The sequence below is a fragment of the Scylla paramamosain genome, chromosome 29, assembly GCF_035594125.1.
Source record: "Scylla paramamosain isolate STU-SP2022 chromosome 29, ASM3559412v1, whole genome shotgun sequence".
Classification (NCBI taxonomy): domain Eukaryota; kingdom Metazoa; phylum Arthropoda; class Malacostraca; order Decapoda; family Portunidae; genus Scylla; species Scylla paramamosain.
The window spans coordinates 17,134,380-17,144,379 of record NC_087179.1 but is presented as its reverse complement, the minus strand read 5'-3'; the positions used below and the strand labels follow the sequence as shown (position 1 = coordinate 17,144,379).

Below are 10,000 nucleotides of genomic sequence, written 5' to 3'. Positions count from 1 at the left end.
ATTTTGCCTAAGTAAAATAATTTTCTCCCGTCATAAGATTAGGTTAAGTTAGGCCTGGAAGAATTACTCGCATGAAGGAATAATTTCAGGTGAGACTTTAGTAATGGGTGTAGTTTATAATGGATAACATTTAAACAAGAAGCAGTGACTTTAAAGGACCACATTCTGAATAAAAACTCTGCCTCGTACCTTCTCTACTTTCAAAAGGGTCTAGTTGATATGACACGGGTTTTTAAGGGCGTTTTTATAGTTCTATTCACAGGTTAACAATACTTCTACATTATCAGCAGGAAAAAACACTCTTTAGAACCCGGCTAATATCTTTGTGGCCTTTGAAAATAGACGCGGTGAAAGGGTGAAAGGGTGAAAGGGGTGAAAAGGGTGAAAAGGGTGAAAGGGTAAAGCATTTCTGAATAACCAAACGTGTTCCAACTAACTTAATCTAATTTCACAAGACCTAACCTAACCAAAGCCTTATCTAACCCAACCCAACCCAACCACTGACCAGGGGAGGCGGCGACCCAGAAGGCGACGCGGTAGGTGGTGAGGTCTCCGTTGCGATGGTCAGGGGAAGGCGGTACCCAGGTGACGGCGAGGGCTGAAGATGACAGGGCCTCACACCGCACCTGGCCGGGGGGCGCGCTGGGCTCTGTGGGGGTGGAGGAGGAGGTGGAGGTGGAGGAGGAGGAGGGAGTGATGAAATGGAATGAACAAATGAAGAAAAGGAGCAATTTGTGGATGGAAAGAGAGAGAGAGAGAGAGAGAGAGAGAGAGAGAGAGAGAGAGAGAGAGAGAGAGAGAGAGAGAGAGAGATCGCATGAGAATTAGGTGAAAAGGCCAGGAGACAGGGAGAGAGTAGAAATGCAGTGGCGGAAGAGAGACAAAAGGGAGGAAGAAGGAAGAGGAAAGGGAGAAGTAGGGAGAGAAAGGAAAGCGAGAGAGGGAGAAGGAGGAGAGAGAGAAAGAGCGAAAGAGTCAAGTAAACGAAGAAGAGAAAAAGGAGAGAACAGAAAACGGAGAGAATATAAATTATAGGAAACCAAAAAATGAGAAAACAGAGAGGAGGAAGTAGAGGAGGAGGAGGAGGAGGAGGAGGAGGAAAGGGAGGAAGGAAGAGAAGCGTCGATTAATGAGGTGCTTTTGTTTGCCTTCCACTCGTCGTCTACTTAAGCTGGTCCTGCAAACCGTGAACAAACCGCAGCGATTCATGAGGAGACGCAGGCACGGCGCAACAAAATAATGGTTTAGTGCCCCCTCTCACAGCAGCCCCGCCCCGCCCCGTCCCGCCCCGCCTCCCGCTCTTCTGCCTTAGTAGTGCTGTCCCGTTTTCTGTTGCATTGAGACTTTTTTTAGTGTGTTTATCCTCTCTCATTGTCTCCAGCTGTTGTTATTACTGCTGATGTTACTACTGCTAATGCACTACTACTATTATTACTGTTACTGCTACTACTTGTGTTAGTATAATTGTTCTACTACTACTACTACTACTACTACTATTACTACCACTACTACCACCCCCACACACTCACTGTCCTGAAGGGTGGCGGTGTGGGCTGGCGGGGAGAGAGGTCCGGGGCCCTTCGAGTTGAGGGCGCGCACCACCACCACGTAGCGGTTGTGGGGACGCAGCCCTCCCACCCGCGAGCTGCCGGTGCCTCCCACGCCCCCCACGCTGGTGAAGTTATAGGCGCCATTCTCTCCGTCACTGTGGGAGAGAAGATGAAGAAGGTGAAGGGGGTGGAGTTAGTGATGGGTAGATAGGTAGCAGGTGGACTGGTAGATGTGTTGATGTATACGTAGATGGAATGATAAAGTGAAGGACTGATGTGTTGATAGGTAGACAGATAGATATATAGGGTAGATAATTACACTGAAAGGTATGTAAATAGATAGATCGTTAGATAGACAGACAGACAGACAAACAGACGGACATATCGTTTATAGTCTGGGGATTCAATAACACATTTACTGCAAGTTGTAATTAGAAATAATCACAAAATAATTATAGAAAATCATTCAACGATATCTCCACACACACACGAGAGAGAGAGAGAGAGAGAGAGAGAGAGAGAGAGAGAGAGAGAGAGAGAGAGAGAGAGAGAGAGAGAGAGAGAGAGAGAGAGAGAGAGAGGAATGATAGAAGAGGAAAGGAAGGAAGAGGATTTAGAGAAAGGCAGTTTAATAGGGACAGGAAAGAGGGAGGGAGAGGGAGAGGGAGAGGGAGAGGGAGAGGGGAGGTGCTAAGACGCCCTCGGGATTTCCTTTCAGCACAGAACTTCAAGTATATTCCATTATCAATTCTTGCTCTGTTTGTCTGTCTGTCTGTCTGTCTGTCTGTCTGTCTGTCTGTCTGTCTGTCTGTCTATTTGTTAATTTACACATGTCTTTCTATCATATTTGCTCATCTGTTTTTCTTTAATCTCTCCGTTTCTGCAAGTTTGTTTGTTTTATGTAAGTTTGTTTGCCTGTCTGTCTGTCCGTCTATCTGTCTGTCTATTTATCTCTATTAGTGTCAGTTTTCGTGTGGTATTTCGTCTGTCTGTCTGTCTGTTTGTCTATTTATACATGTGTGTGTGTGTGTGTGTGTGTGTGTGTGTGTGTGTGTGTGTGTGTGTCTCCATTTTTCTCTTCCCGTCCCATCATCTATGCCTCTCTGGCTGTCTATCTTCCCACTCTTTTACCTGTCCTGCTGTCAATGATTGTCTTTATCAGTAACAACGTACACACACACACACACACACACACACACACACACACACACACACACACACACACACACACACCTGGGTTATATAAAGTTTACCTGTCCCTTTACAAGCTCACCTGTGTCCTCCCCTCGTACGTATATTTTTACACTTTCCTCCCATTCTCTCTCTCTCTCTCTCTCTCTCTCTCTCTCTCTCTCTCTCTCTCTCTCTCTCTCTCTCTCTCTCCCTTCACCTTGACACATGCTCCCCTTTCTTCGACAATTCTTTACGCTCCTTCCCTCTCTTCCCTTTCCCCCTCTTCGTTAGATATTCCTCCTACCTCTTGTTTCTCTTTCCTCTCACACGCTCACTCCCTTCATCTCTTTTCCACTCCATTTTCCCTCTTTTCCTCCCTCCTCTCACCTTGCCACTCGCTTCCCACGCCTCCCACACGCGTCGCCTCATTAGTATTACGCTTGTTACTCGTTACGTCACCGCCCTTCGTAATGACAGAGCAGGTAATGTGATTATTGATGGTGTAGTAGCAATAAGAGGAGGACGTGAGCTGCGTGGCCCTCTGTGGCGACTGTAGATGAAGGGCCGCGAGGAAGGAAGGCAAAATGCTGTGCTGGGGTCATGCTGGAAAGGTTATGCTAGTGTGGATTAGTGTTTTGGTGGAGTTAACAGATGAATGGGGATTAACAGGTAGACTGGTAGACAAGTTAGGAGAAGGTAGGTGTTTGAGAAGGAGAGATTGGAAGATAAGTATATTCTGGTAGATAAATAGAAGAGTGAAAGATGGAGAGATAATGCCAAGACGGAAATTGAAAGATGTATAGTAAGATAAGCAGGCAGACAGGCAGACGAGAAGACAGGGAAGACAGGTATACAGATAGATAAACAAAACAGACGCATAGAGATGATCTTCAGAGAGAAAGACAGACGCATGAACGAAAGAGACAGCCGGAAGGACAGCCACAAAGACGGACAGAGACAGGAGGACAGACAAATAGATAAACAGACATACAAACAAATAGACGGATAGAGAAAACCTTAACCCTTTCACAGCGCTATGTTTGTGAATAATGCGTTACATTTTTTCACCTACGCATCTATTCGAGCAGTTGATGATTGAAAGTTTGATAAAAGAAAGTTGGATTACAAGAAAAAAAAAAACAGGGTTAACAAATCTAAAGAGTAATTTATATTTTTCTGATTATCTTTTTTGTCTGTCTGTGTGTGTGTACGTGTGTGTGTGTGTCTGCCTACTTGTATCTATCTCTCTGTCTACCTGTCTGTTCTCGAGCACCTTTTCTGAACATAATAGATAAAAAAACACAACTATAAGCGATACACCATCAATAAAATAGACATTGAAAAAAACAAATAAACAACAACAACAACAACAACAACAACAACAACAACAACAACAACAAACAATAGAGAAATGAAAGAAAAACGAGAAAGAATAGATATTACAATTACTAATCAATATAATGTTTGGGTGTTGCTTTAGAGACTTGGGAAAGGAAGCATCTCAGAGTGATTAAGGTACGATGTGCCAGGGAAAGGGTTAAGTCAACCTTACCTGTGTGGCTTGAGTCCCAATTGGTAGCCCAGGAGTGTCCCGTGGGTGGTGTTAGGGGGCGGTGGGTCCCAGGTGACTCGCAAGGCACTAGAGGACACTGGGACCACCTGGGGAGAGAGAGAGAGAGAGAGAGAGAGAGAGAGAGAGAGAGAGAGAGAGAGAGAGAGAGAGAGAGAGAGAGAGAGAGAGTATATTAGAATAATGTTGCGTCTATTTGCTTAGGTCTGTTTAGTTTGTGATATAATTTGATGATAATTATATTACTTAATTATCATGTGTGTGTGTGTGTGTGTGTGTGTGTGTGTGTGTGTGTGTGTGTGTGTGTGTGTGTGTGTGTGTGTGTGTGTGTTTTCTTTCTGTCTGTTCATCTCACTCTCTTCCTGTCTGTATTTGTCTTTCCGTGTGTGTGTGTGTGTGTGTGTGTGTGTGTGTGTGTGTGTGTATGCCTGCCTACCACCAACCTTCACATTCTGGGGCGGGGCAGAGGGCGCCTCCTCGTGCGTGGCGTCGTTGAGGGGCGGAGAGCCACGCCCACGCCCCACGCTGTTGACGGCCGCCACGCTGACGGTGTAGCGGGTGGCGGGAGTCAGGCCGCCCACCACTGCCCGCACCTCCTGGCCCCGCACCCGCTCCTCCCGCCCCCCACTCGACCCTGGGGGGGAAATGGAGGTGTCTGGGTATAGAGAGAAGTAGCTTTGGATATGGACAGTCACGTGTTGAAATAGGGAAGTAGAGACATGTACAGAAGTAGACAGGGATGTAGACAGACACACACACACACACACACACACACACACTACCCACCAGCAGGAAGAGGCTTAACAGTGATGACATAAGCAGTGATGGGGGCATTAGAATCCTCAGGCGGCGTCCAGGTAACAAGCAGGTGACGCGACCCACGCTCCCCAACCCGCACTGCTGAGGGAGGCGCTGGCACGTCTGTTGGGGGAAGACCATTGGTAAAGTAATGAAGGGATAAGAATGCGAGAACGGTTGTGAAAATAAGAAGAGATAGGATGACAGACAGGTATTTATCAAGGGGTTTTAGAGAAAGGGAAGAGCGTTGATAAAGTGATGAAAGGATAAAGAACAGGTGTAAAGATAAGGAGAAAGATGATGGTAAATAAAGGGTTGTACAGGAAGGGAGGGAGGCTTGTTAATGAAGGGACAGAGATACGAGAACACCTGTGGAAATAGACAAGGAAAACCATACAAAAGCAAGTTGGATGATAAGATAAAAGGAAGATAGAACTTATGAATAAATGAATGAATTAAAATCTCCCACACCATCATATTAATAATAATAATAAAAAAAAATATTGAAGATGAAAGGAAGAAGAAAGACAAAACAGAAGAAACGCACAGAAAACAGACACAGAAGACAAATGAAGAAGACATAATAAAGAAAGAAGGAAGCAAGGAAGGAAGAGAATAATAAATAAAACAAGGCAAGAAACAACAAGAGAGGAGGAGGAGGAGGAGGAGGAGGAGGTCAAAGGATAAGACAACAGGAGGATAAGACGAACACATGCACACACTAAGACAGCCAGCGCAACCCACCACGACCTACTTGAGCCTTCCACCTGGTTTGGCTAATGAAGAGTCTCAGGTCACCTCAGAAAGCTTAGCAAGGCAAGGTGAGGCGGCCCAGCAGGTGCGCCAGGTGTGTCACGCTGCCCTCTGTCCCACGCAACGGATTACGACACACACACACACACACACACACACACACACACACATACACACGCCACGGAGACGCAGGTGAGGGAGACGCAAGGAAGCATCTGGTGTGTGTGTGTGTGTGTGTGTGTGTGTGTGTGTGTGTGTGTGTGTGTGTGTGTGTGTCCGTTCCCTTGACCTTTCCTGTCTTATGTTTACAACACTCCTGAAACCCTCCTCCTCCTCCTCCTCCTCCTCCTTCTCCTCCTCCTCCTCCCCCTCTTCCTCCTCTTCTTCTTCTTCTTCTTCCTCCTCCTCCTCCTCCTCCTGCGCTTCCTTCCAAGAATCTTACACCTTGACACAGTTCCATCTTAATCTCCTTATCCCGCCACGCGCGCGCACACTCACACATAAAGGGCTCGCATATTGTAGTAGTAGTAGTAGTAGTAGTAGTAGTGGTTGTTGTGGTATATAGTAGTGGTTTGAGGAAGAGGAGGAGGAGGAGGAGGAGGAGGAGGAGGAGGAGGAGGAGGAGGAGGAGGAGGAGGAGGAGGGCGTAAGAAAAGAAGGGTTGGTGCAAGAAGCCATCAGGTCTACACGTGGCAGTCCCGGTAAGAAACATGCTTACCTGTTTCCATCTATCATCCTCATCCTCATTGAATAATCTTCTTTTAAAGCTCCCTAATGACTCAGCACTAACAACCTGATTGCTGAGCCCATTCATTCATCTACCACTCTATTTGACAACTAATTCTTTCCTATCTCTTCCTGGAACGTAACTATTAAAGCCTAACTTATTATTTCTTGTCATGTCCTGATTAGTGAGCCCCGGAATTTTAGTTACGTCACCCTTGTTATATCCCCTATCCCTCTTAAAGACTTCTATCAGGTCCCCTCTTAACATGCGCCTCTCTAAGGAATGCAAATTTAAAAGCTTCAGTCTCGCTTCGTAAGGAATACTTCTCATCCCTTGCTTGTGTCCTTTTAGTACAGTCAATCTCCTTTGTAATGGTTCTAGAAAGCTTGTATCCTTCCTGTAAAGACGAGGACGAAAACGAAGCAGAAGAAGAAGAAGAAGAAGAAGAAGAAGAAGAAGAAGAAGGGACAGAAGGAAAAGGAGAAGGAAGGAAGATTTGAAAACACTAACAAACTCTCTCTCTCTCTCTCTCTCTCTCTCTCTCTCTCTCTCTCTCTCTCTCTCTCTCTCTCTCTCTCTCTCTCTCTCACACACACACACACACACACACACACACACACATAATCCCTCTCTTACAGCAAACCTACACACCTTCCTTGCAACCCTCCCATCTTCCCTGACATCCTTACACCCTCATGCCCTCCCTCACCCTTCCCTCACCCCGCCCTCACCTTGCACGAGGAGGTGTAGTCGCGAGGTTCGTGTGCCGTGTGTGTTGGAGGCAGTGCAAGTGAAGGTACCGGAGTCTGAGAGCCTGGCATCTTGTATCAGTAGCTCTCCCTCCTTGCCGCTGCTACCCCGGCCACTGCTGTCCTCTGCCGCTGTCCCCTCACGCACCGACACCTGGTACCTGCGGTTTTCAATAGTAGGGGTGCTAAGTATACTGACTTGTGGGCTTTTTTTTTTCTATGTTGCGGGTTTTCAATAGTGCGAGTGTGTTGTGTGTGTACGTTCAGTTGGTACGAAGCTTCACTCTGGAATTCGCTTGACTCACAGTGTTGTTCAGAATGAAAGGCACCTGCTTGAAGTGAAAACACACCTGCACGTCACGTATCCAAAGAAAACACACCTGGGTTAAGTTGATGCACACCTATACAAACAAAACACACCTGCTACGAGTTAAAAAAATATATAAGAACACACCTGCGAGTCATCAACACACACACACACACACACACACACACACACACACCTGTCCTGCTACAAGTCAAAACACACCTACACTAACTCCCCTATGGAAACAAAACACACCTGTAAACTTACAAGTCACAACACACCTGCTGCAAGTCAAGACAAACCTTCACTTCACCTACACAAAAGAAGTGCAAGGAAAAATTACGAGGCTTACCTGGGGATGGGGGGAGGGGGGCGGCATCCCTCGTCCAGGTGAGGGTAAGGGGGTCGTCTCCGTGGGCGTGGCAGGTGAGGGTGGCAATGGCGCCCACCCTTACCTGCTGACGCTGCTCTGACTCCACAAACCAAGGCGGCTCTGGCGAGGTAGGAGACAGGAGGGGCGTGAGTGAGGGAGAGAGAGAGGGAGGGAGGGAGAGAGGGGGAGAGGGATGGTGGTGTTGAGTGAATGAGTGGGTGAGTTGAGTGAGTGAGTGATTAACCTGCACATGGAACTTTCCCCACCAAACCAAGGCAAGACCACCACCGCCACCACCACCACCATCATCATCATCATCAGCCTACCTCAACACACAAACACTTATTTTCCTTCCCACGTCAATAATTCAACAAAACTCATAGTCATAGGGTTCCTAGGCCTCCATATCATCCCATACAACCACCACAGCACATCAGGACCTCAAGAATCACTGATAAAAATAAGCGCCCGAACAGGGACTCGAACCCTGGACCGTTAGGTTAAAAGCCTAACGCTCTACCGACTGAGCTATCCGGGCTCGATGTTCCTCTCGCGCTCACGTTACCAAACTCCCCAACACTACTATGGCTGCTGATGCTGTTGCTATTATTGCTACTACTACTACTACTACTACTGTTGCTGCTGCTATTATCTATTGGGAATGTAATGGAGGAAGAGGAAGAGGAAGAAGAAAATAAAAATAAAAGAAAATGATGATGATGATAAAGAGTAAACGAAAAACTAAACAAATAAACAGATGTACAAAAACAAACAAACAAACAATTAAACAGATGACGATCGTGATAATAACTATGCAATAATAAGGACAGCAACAGTGAGATAGAGAGAGAGAGAATGCAATAAAACAAAATAAAACAAAACAAAACAAAACTGAGATATGCCATAAATACAAAAACAAACAGATGAAACACACACACACACACACACACACACACACACACACACACACACACACACACACACACACACAGGAAGAAAGACCGAGAGAGACCGAAAGAGAAGGAGAAACAGAGAGAGAGAGAGAGAGAGAGAGAGAGAGAGAGAGAGAGAGAGAGAGAGAGAGAGAGAGAGAGATAATACACAGTAAACAAGGAACAGAATGAAGAGAAGAGGAGAAAAACACACACACACACAATGTAATAACGAAACAAGACGAAGGAGGGAAGGAAACAAAGGTGACAAGCGACAGGGCAATAAACGAAGGAAAGAGAGAAAGACTGAATGAATGAATGAATGAAGGAAGGAAGGAATGAAGGAAGGAAAGAAAAGGAAAGGGGTGATACAATAATTATGACTCGTGAGGGAGGAAAACATGAAAGATGAATGGAGAGAGAGAGAGAGAGAGAGAGAGAGAGAGAGAGAGAGAGAGAGAGAGAGAGAGAGAGAGAGAGAGAGAGAGGATGAAGATGACTAATAACTTCGTATAGAGAGAAAAAGAAAAATAAACAAAAAATGGGAGAGCTGAAAGGGTACACGCACACACACACACACACACACACACACACACACATACACACACACACGTCTCTTACCCCTCTAATATAGACCACCACATGAAGAAAAAACGAGAAGAGGAAGGGGACAAGAGAGAGAGAGAGAGAGAGAGAGAGAGAGAGAGAGAGAGAGAGAGAGAGAGAGAGAGAGAGAGAGAGAGAGAGAGAGAGAGAGACTACTACATCAACTCTTCCTCTTCCTCCATCTTTCCATCTTGTCCCTCACTTCCCCCTCCCTCTCCCTCTCCCTCTCCTTCTCCTTACCCTCCCAACAGACACTGAAAGAAACGCATCTAACTATTCTGGACTATTTTACTATTTTCACTTACATGGTACACTGTTTTCTACTATTTTCATTAGATAGTAGACCATTTTGTGCTATTTTCATTTTGAGACTGGATTTCTTCTTTTTCTTTAGGTCCCCACATGTAAGATAATAATAATAATGATAAATAAATAAATAAATAAATAAATAAATAAATTCTT

At 45.7% G+C, this 10,000-nt stretch overlaps 1 protein-coding gene and 1 non-coding gene across 2 annotated transcripts in view; both read right to left on the bottom strand.

Moving 5' to 3' along the window:
- The window catches only part of LOC135115653 (cell adhesion molecule Dscam2-like), a 125,550-nt gene that overhangs the window by 12,306 nt on the left and 103,244 nt on the right, over nucleotides 1-10,000 (bottom strand). The window contains exons 15-22 of the mRNA XM_064032577.1: nucleotides 7,980-8,120; nucleotides 7,854-7,863; nucleotides 7,303-7,481; nucleotides 5,080-5,214; nucleotides 4,730-4,927; nucleotides 4,276-4,351; nucleotides 1,530-1,705; nucleotides 506-649 (exon numbers count right to left, since the gene is read on the bottom strand). Coding sequence (XP_063888647.1) covers nucleotides 506-649; nucleotides 1,530-1,705; nucleotides 4,276-4,351; nucleotides 4,730-4,927; nucleotides 5,080-5,214; nucleotides 7,303-7,481; nucleotides 7,854-7,863; nucleotides 7,980-8,120 — 1,059 coding nt within the window. The remainder of the gene's footprint in view (nucleotides 1-505; nucleotides 650-1,529; nucleotides 1,706-4,275; nucleotides 4,352-4,729; nucleotides 4,928-5,079; nucleotides 5,215-7,302; nucleotides 7,482-7,853; nucleotides 7,864-7,979; nucleotides 8,121-10,000) is intronic.
- On the bottom strand, nucleotides 8,466-8,538 carry Trnak-uuu (transfer RNA lysine (anticodon UUU)). Its single transcript has one exon. It is a non-coding gene; the product is annotated as a tRNA-Lys (tRNA).